Source organism: Hoplias malabaricus, chromosome 5 (genome assembly GCF_029633855.1).
Source record: "Hoplias malabaricus isolate fHopMal1 chromosome 5, fHopMal1.hap1, whole genome shotgun sequence".
Lineage (NCBI taxonomy): Eukaryota > Metazoa > Chordata > Actinopteri > Characiformes > Erythrinidae > Hoplias > Hoplias malabaricus.
In genome coordinates, this window is record NC_089804.1 from 4429833 (window position 1) to 4452536 (window position 22704).

General features: G+C 35.3%; 1 protein-coding gene and 1 pseudogene across 3 annotated transcripts; both read right to left on the minus strand.

The window, feature by feature from the left end:
* Positions 1-1141: 1141 nt before the first annotated feature.
* Positions 1142-11872, minus strand: LOC136697595 (NACHT, LRR and PYD domains-containing protein 3-like). 3 transcript variants are annotated; one of them, XM_066672804.1, is made up of 14 exons: positions 11795-11872; positions 11641-11695; positions 10028-10294; positions 9711-9815; positions 9505-9612; positions 7746-7803; positions 7347-7551; positions 5348-7139; positions 4682-4855; positions 4397-4570; positions 4123-4296; positions 3726-3902; positions 2506-2583; positions 1142-1332 (listed from the first exon to the last, which is right to left on the minus strand). In XM_066672804.1, coding segments are annotated over exons 1-14 (3381 nt in total). In that variant the 5' UTR covers positions 11796-11872; the 3' UTR covers positions 1142-1319. The 3 variants fall into 3 exon arrangements, with proteins under 3 accessions (XP_066528901.1, XP_066528903.1, XP_066528902.1); XM_066672806.1 differs by lacking the exon at positions 2506-2583; XM_066672805.1 differs by having other exon boundaries at positions 11641-11816.
* A 3952-nt stretch (positions 11873-15824) lies between these two features.
* Positions 15825-21464, minus strand: LOC136696455 (NLR family CARD domain-containing protein 3-like; annotated as a pseudogene).
* Positions 21465-22704: the final 1240 nt, after the last annotated feature.

Consider the following 22704-nt stretch of genomic DNA (forward strand, 5'->3'; position numbering starts at 1 on the left):
AGCTCTGTGCCTTTAAAAAAATAAACAAGAGCAAGTTTTACTGTGCAACAGATCATCAACAAGTCACTGTTTCAAAACTGGAGGTATCCGACCTTGCACATTATTCTTGATTGAATAGATGTAGAGCTATTAATTTAATAGACGTGGGTATTAAACGGTATTATGCATAAAACCGCACTAATGTCCAGTAGAAATTCTTTAAGAATGTACAGTATTTCCTGAAATAATCAAAAGAGAAGATTGTCTGCTTTAGCAGTAATACAAATACAAAAAATTAATTCTATTCATTTTTTATCATCACTGTCCACAATAACTCTGATATAACCCCAAATATTCCCAATTCTTAAGCCAAATTAAATGAATTCTTCTACACTCTAAAAAGAACCAACTTAATTGAATTGCTTCAATTGGTAACAAGTAATTCAATTAAGTTTATCCAACTTAATTTTTTAAGTTTTTTAAGGTTAAACTTAAAAAATTAAGTTGGATAAACGTAATTGAATTACTTGTTACCAATTGAAGCAATTCAATTAAGTTGGATCAACTGTTCTCTTTTTAGAGTGTACCAAGGCGTTATTTGGACAGTGACCTTATGTCAAAATACAAAATTAAAAGTAATAAATAAGTCCACTTAATAGAGACTCTCTCTCTCTCTCTCTCTATATATATATATATATATATATATATTCATTAATTATCTGTAACCGCTTATCCAGTTATCCATGGTGGGTCCAGAGGCTACCTGGAATCAGTGGGCGCAAGACGGGAATACACCATGGAGAGTGTGCCTGCTCTTCACAGGGCAACACACACATTCAGTCACACCTACGGACACTTTTGATTCGCCAATCCACCTACCAACGTGTTTTTGGACTGTGGGAGGTAACTGGAGCACCCGGAGGAAAACCATGCGGACACAGGGAGAACACACCAACTCCTCACAGACAGTCACCTGGAGCGGGAATCGAACCCACAACCTCTAGGTCCCTGGAGCTGTGTGACTATGACACTACCTGCTGCGCCTCTCTCTCTCTCTCTCTCTCTCTCTCTCTCTCTCTCTCTCTCTCTCTATATATATATATATATATATATATATATATATATATATATATATATATATATATATATATATATATATATATATAGTAACTATAGTAAACTAATCAAATGTGATTTGAAAATCAGAACTGATAAGCATTTATCAGTAGAGAAATGCAGATGTATTTTTACATAATGTTACATTGTTAACATTTAAGTTGAGAAGCTGGTTTTATCTTTGTGTTGCTCTTGGGTGACATCTTTGTCCAGGTGTCTGACACTCAATGGTAGAAGCTGTAAAGGCAGAAAGAGAAAAAATAAGCAGGTTCCTGGGGATATATTTTCATTGTACCAGTTATATTACTTATAATTGAGGCAAAAATATAAAGTGTTTATAAATTCACTTTAGCATATATATGTTTTATTAATATTCTAATAAACTCTATTAAATAAGTGCATATATTATGCAGAACATTTCTGATCCATACTTATGTTGTGCTTGTACATAGCAGAAGCTGTATTTAACACATTTCTAGAATTGATACTATATATTTGTCATTTGCTTACATCAAAACCAAATGGAAGCATGTGAACTGAGGATGTGGTTGTGAAATAAATGTGAATTTTGCTTCTATGAATAACAGAGCTGTGCAACAGTGATATCTCTTGGACAAGAGCACCACAAATCAAAAAAACCTATTTCCAGAAAATTTGGGGCATTCTGTAAATTGCAATAAAAATAAGAATCTGTGATTTGATATTTCTCTTGAATCTTTAGGTAATAACCTAAAAAATTTCACTGACCAAGCGTGATTGTCAAATTGTGGTTTGGAAACATAAACAAATTTGCTTGCAATTATGTGGCTGCCTGCACCACACTCCAAAAAAATAAGCATGAAAAGTTTATAGAAAATTAATGTAACATGGTTTTGAAGCATTTGTGGGTAAATATAAAAATTATAATATTAGCATTCACAAAAAGCTCAGTTGTTGCAAGCAAAAATAGGTCACTGTTTATTAATTGATGCCAAAATTTGTGAGACTTGATTTGTGAAAAACTAGTTTTACATTTAAAAGTTTTTCAATGCAAGATTGCAAAGAATTTATGTCTTTCACTAAATAAAGTAATTATTTCATAAAAAGAATAAGGAAGTCATGGGAAATCTCAGTGAGCAAAGGCCAAAAGCAAGAAATGCTGCTGTGTGTAATGATTGATGACTGTGATGGACACAGTCACATGGGCTCAGGAGAACTTGGGAAATCACGGTCTCTTAACATAGTCTGTCACTGAATTAAGGAATGCAACCTGACACTTCTATTCAAAGGAATCCCTATGTTGATTTTGCACAGTAATGTTGGTGAGCCCTCAGGCTATATGAGATAGAAACATGTTCTGACCTCATTTTGAGAAAAACTGAAGTCAGACACTATGTGCCAAACATGAAAAAAGACCTACCAGACTGTTACCTGACTGTAAAATAAATATGTAAAATTGAGCATCTGTAATGGCATGGGGGTGTATCAGTGTCCACAGCATGGGTGGATCTGTACATATGTGAAAGAGAATAATCAGACAAAATGTGGCCACAGATTTTTGAGAAGCCCAATACAGCAATAATAGGCATTAAGTCATTGGAAAACTGCAAAAACTCAAATTTTTGTGTGTGTTGCAGGCTTCAATTTCTAAATAAATTTATATTTAAAAAATAGAATTAAGTTTAACATCGAAAGCACTGAATCTTTTTCTGTATCTTTTTGTCTGTTAAACAAAAGTTTAAGAGAATTAACATTACAGATTTCAGACTGTATTTCATTTTTACAGCATCTCAAATTTTCTGGAAATGGGGTTTGTAGCAGATTATATAATACTGACTACTGAAACTACGGATACTGGAAGCCTGTGCTAGCATTTCTCCTGCGGAGTTGCTATCAGTGTGTGAAGAGTGGGAGAAAAGGGTTGCAATGACAATCCAACACAATGGGCAGCACTTTGAACACATTTTATAAGTGGTCAGAAACTTGTAAATAAATAATGAAAGAATGAAGTTACATTAAAACCAAGCACTAAACCATTGTTTTTCTTGTGAAATTCCCAATAAGTTTGATGTGTCTCATGACCCTCCCCCATTTGAAAAAAACAAAAGTTGGATCCAAAATGGCCACTATGGTCACCACCCATCTTAAAAAGTTTCCCCCCTTCCATATACTAATGTGCCACAAACAGAAAGTTAATATCACCAACCATTCCCATTTTATTAAGGTGTATCCATATAAATGGCCCACCCTGTAGATATTGAATTATTGTCCAGCCCTAAGAAAAACATACATTGGTTTTTGAGAGAACAAATAATAACGAACAAGAATTCTAGAGATTGTTGTAATGGTAAAGCCCTGTTTATATTATGAAAAACTTTTAAAAGATATATAGGCTACGAACATGTTTAAAACAGTATCACAGATATTGGCCATCATTAACATTTAATGGAAACAAAGTTTGTCTAGAATGAAGTATTTCTCATCAAATTGCTCTTTTTCTTCACTTATGAAATTTATATTTAGATAGAAAAATAATATTTAATAAGTGAATCACCAGTTCTTATAAATACATGTTAAACATTTTTTTTGTTGCATGTATACTGAGTAGTTTGATTGTAAAAAGATTTATTAAAAAATAAAAAGAACATTACATTAGTTTCTCCAGTTGAGACTTTGGATCCTCTAGTACAACCGAGAACCTTCCCACTCCAATAAAGTCTCCTGCTTTATTGTGGTCCAGATTCAGTTCTCTCAGGTGTGACAAATTGGATTTTAGAGCTGTAGCCAGAGTGTCACATCCGTCCTCTGTGATGTTGCAGTCAAACAACCTATACAGGGAAAAGACAAAACTCATAACCCTAAAAATAATAGCAAAGAATTATTTAAAAGTATTTTTAAAACACAATGCAATAATGCAGACATGTTGCTTTTAAAGGATGTTTGGCTGTTGAGATGAAAATCAACATTGAAATTGTGAGCATTTGCTCTTCTATAAAGTAAGTCACTGCCAGCGACAATTATGTAGTGAGCATTTTATAAATTACTAACTCCAGTTTCTCTAGTTTGCACTGTGGATCCTCCAGTAGAACAGAGAGCATCTTCACTCCTGAGTCTCCTAGGTTGTTCATCCCAAGATTAAGCTCTCGTAGGTGTGAAGGGTTGGACGTCAGAGCCGATACCAGAACAGCACAGGCTTTATGTGTTATACTGCAGTTACACAGCCTTTAGATGATTGGAGAAAAATATAAATACGGGTCAAAATAATCTCTTTGAGTTTATTTGGGTATTTGAGCAAATACTGTCTTTCATAACACCAACAGACCCCAGTTTCTCCAGTTTACAGTGTATACTCCCCAGTCCACCACAAAGCAACTCCACTCCGGAATCCTGCAGATTATTATTGTCCAAGTGTAGCTCTTTTAATTTTGATGCTTTTGAACTGAGAGCAAAATATAGTGTTGAACAGCTCTTTTCTGTAAGACTACAGCCACAAAGTCTGGGGAAAAATACAAAACACTTGACATTTGAACATCTGCCAAAAAAAAAAAACATATTTAACAAGTTTTATAATTTTCCTGACATACGGTGTGGATGGTGATGGTTTTACCTCAGTATCTCTAGTTTACAGTGAAAATGTTCCAGTCCTGAAGACAGCAACTTCACCCCTGAATCCTGCAGATAATTGGTACTCAGATCAAGTTCTTTCAAATTTGAGGAGTTTGAGCTGAGGGTTAAAGCCAGAGCTGCACAACTCTTCTCTGTGAGATTACAACCATTCAGCCTGTGTAGGACATTTTTGAATGTGAGACAAATAAATAATCCTCTGCAACATGGGAGTTCAGTCTTACATACAAAATGCATAAGAAAACAACTTACATTTTATTTTTGGCCATATAATTTAAACCAAAAAATCATGATATTGATCATGGTTATATTGCTTTACAGCTTTAGGAAATATTTTAGTAATCTGTTTGCTGATGGCTATAAATCTAAAATTGGTCAAACAGTCTGTGTAATCTGTTATGTGAAAGGATATCAACATTATTTGCAATTGAAACAAAACTTTACTTAAAATTAGTAATATACATTGCTCAAAATCATATTACAGAATTACAATAAACAATTACAATTAACAGTAATTAGCCTCATTGTCCAATCTACTTATTAAATTTTACTTATAAATATTCTAATCTTACATGGGCCCATTTCTGGAAAAAGTTGCTTTGAAAAAGAGGCTGATTCCAATAAAATGGTTTTGTGATGATATACTCACACTGCTTTCTTGGATGCCTTTACCACTGGCAGCAATTTCATGAAACATTCCTCTGATGGGTCAAAATAACTAAGGTTGAATTCATCCAACGACTCTTCGGAGTTCAGCAGCACGAACACCAAGGCTGACCACTGAGCAGGAGAGAGGCTGACTGTTGTGAGGTGGTTCTTGCCCTTTCTGCTCAGGTATGTTTGGACTTCATGCACTAAGGAGTGGTCATTCAGTTCATTCAGACAGTGGAACAAATTAATGGACTTCTCTGGAGCGGGGTTTTCTCTGATCATTTTCTTAATGTATTTGACTGTTTCCTCTTTGTGACAGCTTTTTCCTGTCTGCACGAGGAAGCATTTTAAAATAGTCTGATTGGACTCCAGTGAAAGACCTAGAAGGAAGCGGAGGAAAAGGTCCAGGTGGCCACTCTTGCTTTCTAAAGCCTTATCCACTGCACTCTTCAGAAGATTATACATTGTCAGCTTGTGAATGGAACTAACAAAGCCAGGGACTTGCTTTTCAAACTCTTTTCTGTTGCTGGTGATGAAGGAGATAAACACATAGAGAGCAGCAAGAAACTCCTGAATGCTCAGATGAACAAAACTGTACACTTTGCCCAGGTGCAGCCCAGACTCCTCTCTAAAGATTTGGGTGCATAGGCCTGAGTACAGTGATGCGTCTTTGACATCAACACCACACTCACCCAGGTCTTCCTCATAGAAGATCAGGTTGCCTTTTTCCAGTTGTTGGAAAGCCAATTTTCCCAGTGCTAAAATGTTTTCTCTGATATGATCCAAGTCGAATTGAGATGTCACATTGTATTTCTGACTCCACTGGGACATCTGAAATATCAAGAAGTGTGCAAACATTTCTGTCAGAGTTTTTGACAATTTTGCAGTTTTTGTTTGATCAAGTATTGTCTCTAGGACAGTTGCTGATATCCAACAGAAAACTGGTATATGGCACATAATGTAGAGGCTTCTTGAGGATTTCAAGTGTGTGATGATTCTGTCAGCCAGGCTTTGGTCACTGATCCTCTTTCTGAAGTATTCCTCCTTCTGAAGGTCACTGAAACCTCGTACCTCAGTTACCTTGTCAATACACTCAGGAGGGATCTGACTGCATGCTGCTGGTCGAGAGGTGATCCAGACAAGAGCAGAGGAAAGTAGATTGCCCTTGATGAGGTTTGTCAGCAGCACATCCAATGAGCTAACTTTTGTAATGTCATACACTCTTTCATTGTTTTGGAAATCTAGAGGAAATTGACTTTCATCCAGACCATCAAAGATGAACAAGAGTTTATTATTATCACAGTGTGTCAATGCCAGTGCTGATGCAGTACCTGTGAAAATATGATGAAGCAGACTTTTCAGGCTGAACTGTTTACCACTTAATAAATTTAACTCCCTAAATGGTAGTGGAAATATGAAATCTAATTCCTGATTTGCTTTTCCTTCAGCCCAGTCAAGAACAAACTGCTGTACAGAGACTGTTTTTCCAATTCCAGCAACTCCTGTAGTCAGAACAGTTCGGATTGGCTCATTGTGTCCAGTTAAGGGTTTAAAAATGTCAGTTACTCTTTGAGCTTCCTCCTCTGTGGCTGTGTTCCTGGATGTTTCCTCAATCTGCTTCATTTCATGTACATTGCTGCCTTCGCCACAAACTCTCTTAGTGACATAGAGCTCAGTGTATATCCCATTCAGAAGCACCGAGTCTTCTTTCCTTGCAGTTCCTTCTTTGATGCTTTGAAATGCCTTTTTAAGCCTTGACTTGTATTTTTGTTGATATAACGGTGCCATTTCTGTGAAGCGAAACAAATTTTTTTCTTTACAATACTAATTTGTAATTTTGTACATTCTTGTCCATGTTTAATAAATTAATTAATATTTAATCAATCTTCAGATTCATCCACAGTCATAAATTATCATGCTTGAATAAACATTCAGGACCACTGTTCTCCTTTGGTTTATGAAGCACTAGAATTAATTATGTGACTCAGGATACTCACTGGACTGTAAAATGTTAGCCAGATTTATTTTATCCATTTTTCTAAGGACGTGCAGTGTGATCTTCAGCACCCCTTTTTTAACATCACTGTGATCCTCCTCTTTCTTGACTTCTTCCTCAGAGCATGTTGGGTATTCTGGACTCAACAGGCTTTTTAACCTATTCAACTCATTCTTCACCAGAGATATGACTCTTGACTCAACCTCCTGACCAGCGTTTAGTAACAAAGTTAAAAGCCATTAGAGAATGTTCAGGAAACATTGTACATTACCACCAGTTATGCACAGGTCAATATGATTAAAATGAAACACAACCAGTGAACAAAGCTTAACTCAGTTAAGAAAATTACTACATTAAACATGCCATAATAAAAGTCAGTCATAATTAGAATTGTACACACCTTGAATATGGAATCCAGAGATTTGGTTCTGGACATAGCCGACCTCTTCCATTTGGCACTGTGTGCATAATATTTAAATAAGGTATTTACTCCTGCCCAACACACTTTTTTTACAGTCATTTTTTAATATACATATGTATTGTACATTTTTCAGTTTTCTTATAAAAGTGTATTTGTACATTTTTATAAGCAAATATTAGTTAATACTTCTGCCCATGCATATTCCGTCAGGACTTTGTCTGGACTGGCTATGTAAAGATGTTGATTGAATATCTCCACATAATTTCCCTTCTTCATAAAGCCATGTATTAGCTGAAGTGCATCAGTCCAGCCTACAACAAAGCAGCCCAAACATGGTGTTGGCTTGTAAGAACATATAAAATGATGGTCATTATGGCCAAATGTTGTTTTTGTTACATTAGACCAGAGGACATTTCACCAGAACACAAGATCTTTGTCCTATATGCAGTTGCACACTGCAACCTGGCTTTTTATGATGGTTTTGGGACAGTGGCTTATTGGTTGTGCCTTTCAAGTAAATATAGGGCACGTTCTACTGTTGTTTTAAGTACATTTGTTCTAATTTACTCCAGGAACTTCACATGGTAATTTGCTGTTGTTCTTGGATCTATTTGTATTTTTCACACCAGTGTATGATCATCTATAGGAGAGAGAACACATTTCCTTCCTGATGGTATGATGGCTGCAGGGTCTCATGGTGTTTAAACTTGCATTTGATCATTTTAATAGATTAATGTTTAACCATTAGGAAATTTCTTCCAAGTATGTACTTGAGGAAGTCCACAATTTTTTTCTTTTATCTTGGCTGTTTATATTTATCCATGATGTCAGGCAAAAGGGACATTATGCCATGAAGGCTGTTCTTAAAACACTACCCCTCATATACACACACAGGAATGCTGAATGGAATGCTGAATGCACTGGAAGTGAATGTAAACTTATGACTACAGCTCCTTCCTCAGTCTTGTTTTCCTGTCTTTCCACATGCTCTGTTTCCATAGCCACACCTCTTACTGTCATTCGGCTAACACAGGGTTGCTTTAAAAGCACTGTCCCCTGTCCCCTGCCTGATTGTTGTTGGTCATTTGTGGTTCTTGTGTTTGTTCTCTTATGGTCTTTGAGCGATTGTTTTTCTGATTTTTCATTTGTCTTTCTTAGGTTATGATTTGTTGCCTGTCTGTGTCCTTGCTCACTTCTTATACTTTTCATGTTACTTTCTGATGGTTGAATTGTTTTAGAATTTTCAGTTGTTCCCCTTTTTGCCTGGTTTTCTTCTGTCTATCTTCTGGTTTAGTTTATCTGTCTTTCTTTGTCTTAGTTTTAGGATCTGGTCATATCAATCTATTTTGTCTTTTCATTTGTGTCTGTTCCAGTGTTAACTTCTTGGTTAGTTTTGTTTCTGGGTTGTCTGGGTTGGTTTTATGTTATGTTCTATGTTTACCTAGGTTTAGGTTATATTCCAGTTTGTCCTATGGAGTTCTATAGTAGCATAAAGTATAGTGATTCTTTGCTTTAGTTAGTATGATAATTCTCAAATTTGTTTGTGTTTAATTCAGTTACAAATTTGTGATAATAAAGCACTTATTTGTATATACTTCTGCCTCTACATTGGTCTTGGACTTACATATTTTCCATTGCTGGCTGCTGATTTAAACAAGATAAAGGCGATTCGGATAAAATCTTTGAAAAACTAGCCATGACGTAAAATAAATTCTTACATGGTTTTAAATACTTTTACCTTAGCTCTATCTTTCTGCTGTTGTTTTGTGGATAATCAGTCAGCTGGTTTTGATAATCACTCTTCATGGAGGCATTGCTTATTGTTGATCTGTTTCCTTGAATAAGACTAGGAAACATATTACAGAAAGGAAATGTAACTGGTGTAATATACAATTTTATTTCCAAAGTTTCTTCCAGAGCAATATACACTTGAATAATTTGTACCTTGAATCAGCAGAAATGTCTCCCTCTCCATGGTTTTCTGGATGATGCATAGATTGCTCACTCATCATGGATATATATGAACATTGTCTTTCTCTGTGAAGCAGACTGTGAAATGCACAAATTAAAATAGCCCACCTACTACTGCCAATATGAATAAATGAAAATAAATATTGCTAAGGATTAAGATGGAAAATCCATTTCAGATGGAAAAAAACAGACTTCCACTCAGCATTAGGTATGTAAGCATTGCTTAGTTTAAAGGTTTAACAAGCTCATTATTGTTTTCCATGTAGAAAACTCCTCTAAATCACATTTACCTGTTGTCAATCAGAGACTTTCTGAAGTTGAAGGGATAATCCATAGATTGCTCACTTCTCATAGACAGCCAGTTGGGTGAAAATAAATCTGATCTCTTTCCATGAACCAGTCTGGAACACACAGCTGTATCTGGCACATCTGAAGCATTTGTAAATACTTTGTGGTGGTTGTACATCAGGTCTAAAAAGATATTTTCATTTTCTTGATTGTCTTTATCATCCATAGGTTGCTCACTCCTCATGGACAAATATGATTCATGTCTTTCTCTGTGGATCAGACAATGAGGCATAATGCTTAAACATGATAATTAAAGGAAGTGTGCAACACAAACATATTAATTCAGAAAGCTGTAAATGAACATTAATGGGGATTATTCTACACAGACAACAATGGCCTCAATAAATTGTAGCACACTGACAGCATTGTTTGACCTAAAGCGACTTGTATAATTTTAATCTTTAAACCAAAGTTCAAACTCGATTCACACATGCACACAGAACCAAAACTCTCACAGACTGCCAAACGCTTATTAGTGAATGTAAATTAGATAGATTGATTAATTAAATTATTTAATATGAATATTTTGACCACAATCCTGAACTGGATAAGCGGTTACAAATAATGAATGAATGAATGAATATTTTGATGATAAAATTTTTTAAATAGTATTAAATTAACCTTGGCTCGTTTTGAACACCTCCTTCTGTAAAGCTGCATGGGAGATCCATTGAATCATTCTTCATAGAAACACAGCTGGGTTTAGTTAAAATTGAATGCTTCATGTGAAACAAGTTAGGAAATATATTACTCAAAAATTACTCAAATAAACAACAGAGTTCATGTTTTCATTCAGTTTTAATTCTTCACCACTGGGCAGGAGAGATATTTCCCTTTCTGTGGTTGTAAGCATCACTCATTGCTCACTGATACATCATAAAAATAATTATGACATGTAGTTTATCATAACAACACATGTAACTATTTTACTGAGCATTATGCAATTTTCCAAAACAAGAAAGGAAATGCTTTGATTCTGATAAGTAAAAATCTAAATAAATAAATAAATAAATCACAAGGAAATAAATGTAGGAAAATTCATGGTCTGTTTGTTTTCTGGAGCTGGTGTCACATTCACGTTCATTGTTTTCCACTGCTCTGACAAGCTCAGCTCAAATAATTACATCTGATACTATACTATGACTAGCCATGATTCTGGGAATTTCTTTTTTTACATTATAAGTTTAAGAAGTTTTTAGTGTGGAATTGCTTGAATCAGGTCACTATTCCTATCTCAAAAAGAAATTGAAAAATACAGTTTTGTAACATGGAGGTAAATATTGATGTGAAATGTCTAAACTTAGTTTCTAATAATGGTTGATGAATAATGAGGACTTGACTCCTAACAATTGATCCAGTACTCTTGGAGTCAACTCAGTCTTTGTTTGCACATGCATTCTACAGAGAATTTTAAACTAGACAAATTCATGTCATCATTTACACGTGTATAATATATCACTATGATCTGGTGTTCATCCAGGGCACTGCAATAGCTAGAACCACCAATGTGTACATATTCTGATCAAGTAAATAGACAGAGATTTAAATTTCTCACCTCTTATGTTTGAGAGAAACATCCTCTTTAGACAGATTCATAAGAGAGGCCATCACTGTTGGTAGACATGGCAAACCAGTATATGATATATCACAGGAACAAAACAAATTTAGTCCTAATATTAGTGAGATTTCTCTGAGAATCAGATACTCACTGTGCTTTTTCTCCTAATGTATTTTACATTACTCTCATCAGAAAATGGAACCTGTCTGAATGTACAAGTTATTATAACTGATCTAAACTGGTTTGTCCTGCTCTTCTGGGGCTTTACCGGAGGTGGAGACTTCACTAACCCTAACCATACACCTGTAAATAGAGCAAACATTAAAATGTATTAGGACAGGGTTAAAAAATCAACTTTTTTCTTCTAAACTTACAGTGATTTACCATCAAATGCTGAAAGACATTCTGGACAAATGACATCTGTATTGTTTATTTATTTATGTAAAAATAATGCTATACATTGAGAAACATTCCCTGTGTTGCATTTATTGTTCAGTGAGTAGTGCATTCTAATTTTAGTGTATTTCTGTGTGTATTATTTTATATAATAATTAATGAAATGTTAGTTATTATATAAATTACTATAATGCTACTACAGTTACTAGATACAGAATATAGTATTAATACATGTACAGTGGGTGTTTAAAATCACCACGGGCATGAATAGCACAGGATATGTTTCCAGTGAAGTGTCTTTTTAACATAAGACATAACCCATCAGTCTACAAATAAAATTAATGATTTCAGTTCTACTGAATAATATATTCATATATATTTGTGAGATAGGGAAAAAGGAAAATTGTGTTTATTTGCTTTTCGGATGTCTGAAAATAAGTCAGTTATGAAGTTGGTTTGTTTAAATATTTGGTCAGCTAAAAATACAATACCTTTTGGCAGCTAATAATAGCTGCTGCTTATTGGACTGGAAATATAGTACATTGGAAACATTGTCTCTCACCACATCTATTTTTAGCCACTACACTCATTACTCTTCATAGCAATATTGTTGCTGTTTACATTATAATACACAATGCATTAAAATAACTTTTTGCTTACAATTTTAATCCCCATTGTGCCGTTTGTAACACTGTAAATACTAACCTAATTTTGAATTGAGGATGACATGCTTTATGGTCATTGAACAACCATACAATTAATCTGACCTCTGCATTATCCTGTACATGGCAGAGAACACTCATTCGAGTGAACAGGGACAGTGAACACACACAAAACCAGAGCAGTGACCAGCCATACAGGGAGAATATAAAGGTACTTCAGTTGTGGATATTCCTGTTGGTCATAGGATAAAAAAAGTGAATATTCAATACCCGGCACACTCATCTAATCATTAGGCCATGGCTGCTCCACAACTGCCATTTTGCTTATCCTTCCTGTAAATATGGAGGGTATAAAGCTCAGTAATTAATTTGTTAGAAAGAAATTAAAACAGTCGAAGGTTAAACCAGAAAATGTTCAGGAAATCTGTTACATGTTTCTCTGTATTTAGCAAATCATGTATGAGTTAAACATAATTATTCGTATGTGATTTCAGTGACTAGGAAAGGTAAGCATGAGATTATTTTTTGTTATTATCACACCAGAAAATCTCTCTAATGTCAAAAGAAAATGTTTAATATAAATAAATCTAATACTCATAGCAAGGTTTTTCTTATTGCATTTTACATTTCAAAAAATATTCCTACTCAAAGAGCAAGATTCTAAAATGTTTGGCTCATACATATCTGTAGGAAATTGATACAACTAGTACAGATTTAACACAGTGTGCACTTCTAAAAGCCCTATACTGTGTGATAGTGCAACAAAATATACAATGGACGAAATAAAGAAGCACAGTTTCAAACAATACTCGGTGGAATACAGGTTACAAAATAGATTCTTTCAAAGGTTTCACAATGGCTAGTACCATATGTCTCTTTCAATATGCTGTTACATATCGCTATTGACACTAAACGCAACAGGAAAATAAACTGACTGTAATGTCTAAAGTGTTAAAGACAAAGACAAATTTCTTGGTCGATTCCTTATGAAATTTTGGCACAGTAGGTAAAAAAATTTGTAAAATAAACTAACAAAAAACAAAAAGACCTTGATCGAAGAGCAGTGATATGCACATATTTATCCCATTGCCCACTGGTAATTGTATATGTATTCATAACAGAAGAAACACTAGATGCCCTTTTAGGCCAGTGTAAAATCTTAGTCTCCAGCCTAAGTTTTGCATTTTCAGTCTGACAGTGAATATTGTAAGAGAAATAGAGCAATATGAAATAGAAGTGTTGAAATGAATATGAAGAATATGAAATATATATTTTTATTTTTCTAGAGAATCATTCTTAACTATCTAGGAATTACATATTAAATTCCCTGAAAAAATACATTTAGACTCTACTAATGATCATCAGAAAATGTATTTAATATTTGTGAACAGGTATAAATCACTCATGGTTAAATATATGCTGTAGGGTAGATGACTGAATTCTTGAAATCAAAAATCATGCATAGTTGTGTTGCTCTGTTTCATCAACATACTCATATTGCTCACTTATGTAGTTTTTGCAGCAGTACTAGTGATCAAAATGAGCTGATGTTTTCTTTACACTCTCACAAAATGCCACTTCCTAGAACCATTTTATAATTACCTCCTTGATAATTTATTAAGATTTTATAATTTATGATTGTTTTATAACACTTGATATAGAACATATTGAACACTTGAAATAGAACATATTTACACAACAAGCATTCTTCATCAAATGTACCAGTGTTAACTGAAATCTTTATTCCAGCAAAGCCCATGTACAAAAATGCCTTTGGTGTTCTGACATAATACAAACATAAGTCACCAAATCTTCTTTATTCTCCAGATTCTCAGAAATGCACTAAAATACTACAATAATACTTTTCAGTATTATTAATAAATAAAAAGTAATACAACTTTTCGGAGGACTGATCACAGGAATGATCTCACCCAGACACATTAATGGCAGCCATTTAAGTACTGAAAGTATTTTCTATATTTTTTATTTCTATAATTGGCTTATTTTTTTCTACCAGTTTTTCCCCAGTTAATTCATCACCTATTACCCCATTTATCGTGGACTCCCTAAATCATACACAATGCCACAAATCTGAGAAGGTAAAGGGCATGAGCTTTCTTCAAGTTCTGTAACCAACTACCAGATGTTTTCAAACTGTTGCTAAGCACAACACCACATGAAAGCTCAAAACATTTGGAGGAGAAGGTCCAGATTTGCTTTGCCAGCTTAAGTGATGCCTGCACTTTCTACCTTTATTTGTGTAATAAAGGGGGAAGGAGAGCTTACTCTCATGGAGAGTCCTAGGCTGTGCTAAGTTAAGGTTAGTTTCAGAAACCTACCGAATTGCTGAGAGATCTTTCCAATCATGACACAGTAAGGTGAAGACACTGAAAAGGAGAGAAAAAAACATGTGAATTTAATGCACAATTATCGTGTGATCACTAGAGAGATTAATCAGCTTTTCAATACAGGAAGCTAGTTGTTGGTTTTTAATTAATCTCTTCACTACATTTAATGTATTACTGTAATTTAAATATTTAATTTATATATTTATCTACTGACAAAACCAAAGGAACTCAAAGTGCCACTACAGTCCTTACTAAAGCTGTCCTTCTAAAAATACAAAACAATGACCTTTCTGTTCTCAGAAATGGGTCCTTTGAAGTGACAGTGGGTTCGCCACATTGAGCCGCATAATCTTACAGAGGAACATAACATTCTAATCCCTGTATTCCAAGACAACAATCCTCACATTCACATGCCTGCAAATGTGACTAATTGACATGATAAATATTCAAAAGCCTTCACACATCTGGGCTGGTCCACACTCTCTTGATTGAGTCCTCTCAAAACTCTGGCTGAACTGTGTAATTATTTGATGCAAGAGTGGCACAACATTGATTTGCCTTTATCCAGAAATGTGTCCAGCCCATTTTGCTGTTGTTATTAATGCTGATGGCTATTATGTGTTATTCAGTCACATGTAATGTATTATTTTGTTCAGCAAGCAAACATGAAACTTTGGATTGTACTTAATATGATCCGGAACACAAACCAATTTTTTGGTTTACAAAGCAGCTTGACATTAAATGGATGAATGATTAAATTAATAATCTGAGAAGCTCACTGTAATTTCTCCAATCTGCACTGTGGGTCATTCAACAGATCAGAGAGCATTGTCAGCAATGATTGTTCAGGTCTGTTTTAGCTCATATCCAGTTCTTTTAGTTGTGCAGTATTTGATTTCAGAGCTGACATCAGAGCAGCACTGCCTTCCTCTGTAATATTACAGTCATAAAGTCTGCAGAAAGTAAATATATGTACATTCAGAAAGGAAAGACGCTTAATAAAATTGTAAGTATAAATGTTAAAAGTGTATTGTGTGCATCACTCTAATGTTTGAGCACAAGAAATTCAGAAGTTTCTACATGAGCATTACTACTATTTTCTGTCTTCCATTATCATGACTATACAAAGGCTATTTAATAACCAGCACAAGCATAAAATATACAGCACAATGATTACACAAATATCCAAAATAGAGGTGCCCCATATTCCATGCAGTTTGGTAGATCCTGTGTCACTTAATTGTATGTCTGAATAATGGAAAATTGCTGGCAAAGAAGGATCACAGCCTTTAAATCCCTGCCGAAAAGGGGATCTGATGGCAATTTCACACAGAGAGAAGCATTGGTGTAAACTAGCTTTCATAATATTGATTAAAAACATTAAGTTATTAAAAGGAGAATTCTGGGAAAAGTCATGAAAGGAGAGCTCTAGAATTCGATCCACAGATAAACATACTTTTTTAAAACAAGCTGTGGTCACATTTTTACAGGCTCTCAAATCACTTTCTTATTGCCTCTGGTGATGGCCACTGTCCTGTATGAAACTACACAAATATCCATATGAATGTAGATAATAAGGAATTAAAATGAGGCTTTAACATTCAGGAAATATACAAGGTGAGTAACCAATCCATAGAATTACAAAAACAAAAACCCCTGAACTTGTCATACATGAAAACAGTTTGCAAAGTACAGATAAAAAAAAAAACAATTTAAATAGGGAAAAACACATCTGAAAAGGATTAGAAATGACAGTCTTTAGACCATAATTGGAATGTTGCAAGATTATTGTTTGCCTGGTGAGCATTTTCATCATAAATATTATTTTACCATACTCTTGTATAGTCAACAAGATTTGTTTTTTTCCTGTTATTAATTCTAAAAACTATATTTTTCTTGCATTTTCCAGCTCTTTTTCTGCATGTAATACTCACACTAATTTCTTCAGTTTACACTGTGAATCCCTCAACAGAATTGAGAGCAGTTTCACTCCTGAGTCCCCTGGGTTATTCCTCCCCAAACTGAGCTCACTCAGGTGTGGGGGATTGGGCTTCAGTTCTGAGACTAGAGCAGCCCAGACTTCTGCTGTAATACTGCAGTTATTTAGCCTGCACACATAAAATACACTCATTTACAGATTAAACAGGCAAATGAATGTTTTTCCAATTGTTTTTGCTTAAAAAAATGAACTCACCCCAGTTTCTCCAGTTTACAGTGTGTATTCTCAAGCCCTTCATAGAGCTGCTTCACTCTTGAATCTTGCAGATTATTGTTGCTCAAATTCAGCTCTTTTAGATGTGAGACATTTGAGCTGAGAACAAACGCCAGAGTTGAACAGGTTTTCCCTGTAAATCTACAGCCACAAAGTCTAGAAGATAAATCATCAGGAGATAAACACACAGTATTCACAATTAGCAGAACATATATCACTTTCCACACATGTCACATATTGGTAAAATAATTTGAACTCTGATCCTATAATACACTATAATGCTATAAACATACCTCCTAAAATCCTGGATAAGTTATGAATTTAAACATTCATTCATTTATTCATTATCTGTAACCGCTTATCCAATTCAGGGTCGTGGTGTGAATTTAAACATTATATGGCAAAAGACACATTTGCTTTTCTATGCCATTTATTGTCCTCTTTTATGATGAATTCACAGGATTTACAGCAAGTAAAATCAATTTAACTGAACTTCTTATAAATGAATAAATAATGTAAATGTCTTAAAATCAAGAGGCAGACTCCTTAATTATTTGTAAATATATGCTGGGTGGGACAGCTGAGAAAATGCATAGGTACATAAAGTAAACCCACTGTACAATGTAAAGTGAACAAAGAGAGTTTCTCAATATTCAACAGTTTTAAGATGATATTTTGAATTGTGAAATATATACATAATGAACAATCTGGTTACTGATGATGATGTGTGTGTTATATCCTGCATATAGACATAATCTGTGATGGTGAAGTGGTGGTCTACCTAAGTATTTCCAGTTTACAGTTTGGGTGCTCCAGTCCATCTGCGAGCAGTTTCCCTCTATCTTGCAGAGTATTGGTGCTGAGATCCAGTTCTCTTAGATTTGAATAGTTTGAGCTAAGAGCAGAGGCCAGAAGAGCACAGCTTTTCTCTTCCAAGTTGCAGCCACTCAGACTGAGAATGAAATTTTCATTTGTGTGAGATATAGCACTTTAATTTCAACAATGTGAATTTAAATATTATAGGTAAAAAGACATGCATTAACTATTACAACATTAATGTTTGCATGTATTGTTATTACTATTAAAATTCAAAAGTGACATCACTGACGTTTTTTCCCATTGCCCATTCTTCTGTTTTATTTGTTTTTTTCATTACCTTATAATGTAATGTTACGTTTGTAAAAGTTACGTTTGCTGTATTTCATAAGTTTTTACTGCTTCAGTTGGTTATGTCATAACAAGAGATCTGCTGTTGTTTGCTGTCTTTCTTACTTGTTCTTCAATTTCAGAATGGCAAAGGAGTGACTCAATGGTGTCTTATTACAGGACATTTTAAATAAGACATACCAAGTGATGATAGTACAAATGAGATTACAGGCCGCAACAGGTAGTGTCGCAGTCACACAGCTCCAGGGGCCTGGAGGTTGTGGGTTCGATTCCCGCTCCGGGTGACTGTCTGTGAGGAGTTGGTGTGTTCTCCCTGTGTCCGCGTGGGTTTCCTCCGGGTGCTCCGGTTTCCTCCCACAGTCCAAAAACACACGTTGCAGGTGGATTGGCGACTCGAAAGTGTCCGTAGGTGTGAGTGAATGTGTGTGTGTCTGTGTTGCCCTGTGAAGGACTGGCGTCCCCTCCAGGATGTATTCCCGCCTTGCGCCCGATGATTCCAGGTAGGCTCTGGACCCCCCGCGACCCTAAATTGGATAAGCGGTTACAGATAATGGATGGATGGATGGAGATTACAGGCCAGCACTGGTGTGCAGTATTATTTGATTTGAGCGCAAATAAATAAATAAACAAACACACCCAAACACACACATTTAAAAAGTAGATGCTGGTACTGTTTACCATTTTATATACTCACTTTGCCTTTCTGGATGCTTTAACCACTGGAAACATTCTCTGCATACATTTTTCTGATGGGTCATACATGCTCAGTTTAAACGTTTCCAGATGTATTTCTGAGCTTAAGAGCACAAACACAAGTGCTGACCACTGAGCAGGTGAAAGACTGACACCAGTGAAGTTTCTAGAGACAGACTGTGTAGAAAGACGATTCATGCCTTTGCTGCACAGAAAAAACTGGACCTCTTGCACCAGTGACTGATCATTCAGTTCGTTCAGACAGTTGAACAGATTGATTGATTTTTCTGGACAGGGATTCTCCTTAATTTTCTTCTTGATATGCTTGATGATTTCCTTCTTGTGGGATTTTCCCTCTGGCCGTGGCAGTAGGCCTTGTAACAGAATTTGATTGGACTCCAGTGAAAGACCAAGGAGGAAGCGCAAGAACACTTTTCTGTTGCTGGTGATGATAAACACATAGAGAGCAGCAAGAAACTCCTGAATTCTCAGATGAACAAAACTGTACACATTGCCTAGGTGCAGCCCAGTGACGCTTCTCTGACATCAACACCACACTCTCCGAGATCTTCCTCATAGAAGATCAGGTTGTCTTTTTCCAGATGTTGGAAAGCCAGTTTTCCCAGTGTCATGACAACTGTTTTAGTCTGCTCTGGGTTAGAGTCAATTTTTCCTTTATATTTTCGGATGCTGTGTTTGATCTGGAAAATCAGAAAATGTGTGAACATTTGAATCAGTGTCTTGGGAACTTCTCCTCTCTTTGTTTCATGGCATATCTTCTCTAGAACAGTGGATGCAATCCAACAGAAAACTGGTATATGGCACATGACACATAGACTTCTATAGGATTTCATGTGTGAGATGATTCTGTCAGCAAAACTTTGATCACTGATCCTTTTCTTGATCTTCAGAAAGTATTCTACTTTCTGAAGATCATTAAACCCTCACACCTCTGTTATCGGGTCAACACACTCAGGAGGGATTTGACCGCATGCTGCTGGTCGAGACGTGATCCAGACAAGAGCAGAGGGAAGCAAATTGCCCTTCATGAGGTTTGTCAGCAGCACATTGATTGAGGTTACGTCTGTTACATCAAAAATGCTCTCATTTTTATGGAAATTTAGAGGAAGTCGACATTCATCCAAGCCATCAAAGCTGAGCATCAGTTTAAAGTTGTTACAGTCTGTTAATCCCAGTTCTCTAGTGTCCGTGTAATAATGATGTAAAAGGTCCTGAGCTTTGTGTCCTTCATCAGGTTCAGCTCCCTAAATGGAAATGGAAGTAGGAACTGAATATCCTAATTGGCTTTTCCTTCAGCCCAGTCCAGAATGAACTTTTGAACAGAGACTATTTTCCAATTCCTGCAACTCCTTTTGTCAGAACAGTTCTGATGTGTTTGCTATGTCTGGGTAAGGGTTTAAAAATATAATTGCAGTTGATGAGTGTCTCCTCTGTTTCTAGTCTCCTGGTTGCTGTCTCAACTTGTGTGACCTCATGGTCATTATTGACCTGTCCACTCCAGCACTCAGTGATGTACAGTTCTGTATAGACTTCATTCAGAAGTGTTGAGGTCCCATGGTTTAAAATTCCTTCATTAATGCCCTGGAAGTTTAACTTCAGTTTGGATTTGTGTCTTTGCTGGTATAAAGGGGCTGTTCCTGATAAAAAGAGGAAAATAATGTAATTTCCTATTGTCTTAACCCTGAATTTTACACAAGTTAAAAAAAATATCAGCAGCATGTGACATGTCTGCATTTTCTGTTAGTTATAGTAAAATAGTATTTTATAGTAAAATAGTTCTTACTTGTGTGTAGAGTAGTGGCCAGATTTGACAGGTTCATGTCTTTGAGTAGAGTAATCTTCAGTGTTCCCTCTCTGATATTGCTCTGACCACTCTCATCCTCTTCTTGTCCCTCAGAACATGCAACATAATCTGGATTAAGTAACTTCTTGAATCTCTTCAGTTCATTCTTCACCAACAGTATATTTCTGTTCTCAAGCTCCTGGTCAATGATTAATGAGAAATAAGTAAATGTCCCTGGTGTACTGTGGTGTGTTCAATTTTGCATGTTGGCCAAAACACAACACTACATTTTCGTACATTTCCTACATTATAAGGTTGTACAATATGCAGTCAAAGCAGTAGTTGTTTTTTAAGGGCTAACTAGAAAAAGCTTTGAAATAATTCACTCAATGTATTCAAATTCATGTTCCTGAATTAGAGTTCCAGCAATGTCAAAATCATTTTGAATGGGAATTTAAATTGTCAATCAAGGGCATGTGTAAATTTAAAGAAGTACAAACCTTAAACTAGGACTCAAAATGTTTGCTGTAAGACAGCATTGGTCGCTCTTCTGGTGTGCTGTGAAAAAAAATTTAATTAACATGAAATCTGAAAGCAGTAAAAGTCTGATGTAATGCATGATTTCTGCTCAATTTTCAATAGGATTTTAATACAATTTAACAGCTTAATTTAATAATTAAGGAATTTAACAGTAAATAATGTCACTACTGGACGAGGAAGGTCAAATGAAATCCTGTGTTCTGTTCAAACTAATCAAAATCTAAACATTTATATTCATAATGTGTGCCCCGAAAGCAACTTTAATAAGGCCATCCTAGTACATTTATTTATATATGCAGAGCTACAGTGTCAGAAAATATGCTGTATGTTTTTATTTGTTTTACTCTAAACACAAAAGAGAAAGGTACAGTGAAACAAATTCCATGACATGAATCTTGTCATGGAACATAACATTGTAGGAATGTCAGGTTAGGTGTCATGCAACTCCTCTGGCACAAAGTCACAGAGGAAGAATGCTGCAGCTGTTTGATAGTCAACAAGCCAAATGTTTGATGCATTAAAAAAGCAAGATACATAAATTGTGAGTTTGGAATTTTGATAATATTGTTATGGATGAAAAAATAATTATTACAAAATTATGTGGCATTGCATATTTTCCAGTGTCAACTTATGAATTCTTCCTACCCAGATCAGTAGAATTGTCACCATTTCTAAACTTTAATGGATGTATCATAGACTAATCACTCTTCATGGACACAGCTTGGCTCAAGGGAGTCTGAGCACTTTGGCTGATTCCTGCTACAAATGATGAGCAAAACATACAAACGCTAAGCATGTCTGTTTTGTTTTTTTCTATTAAAAAAAAACATACTTTAAATACAAACCTTATTTTCAACAAAAGTTTGGACATATTGTAAACAGCAATAAAATAGCAAATATCTCCAAAAAGCCAGGACAGAGGCATTTTTACCACTTTAAAATCAATTAATCAGTTAAATCAATTTTCTTTTTAATTACATGGTTTAATAATTTAAGAAGTTAGAACAATGACTGTTAAATTTTGCAAGAATTTTGCATTCTGGCTTGTGCAGTATTTCAGTTGCTACTCAGTTCATGGTCATATTTTCCTGATTTTCCTCACCCTATGTGCCAAATAAGACAGATCTGGACTCCAGCAGAGGCGATTGCTCTAAGACTGCAAGGGAAGCTCAGCTTCCCCTAAAATGTCAAAAAATAAGTGATCAAATATATACTGCTGTGTGTACATGGCATTGAATA

Bases quoted from the DNA above. Each gene is read 5' to 3' on its own strand.
- LOC136697595 (XM_066672804.1), bottom strand. The intron at 3,903-4,122 runs GTTAGTAATTTA...TTCCCTGTATAG, and splicing joins TGCAAACTAGAGAAACTGGA to GTTGTTTGACTGCAACATCA. The intron at 2,584-3,725 runs GTAATGTTCTTT...ACATATGTACAG, and splicing joins TCTCAACTGGAGAAACTAAT to ATCCACCCATGCTGTGGACA.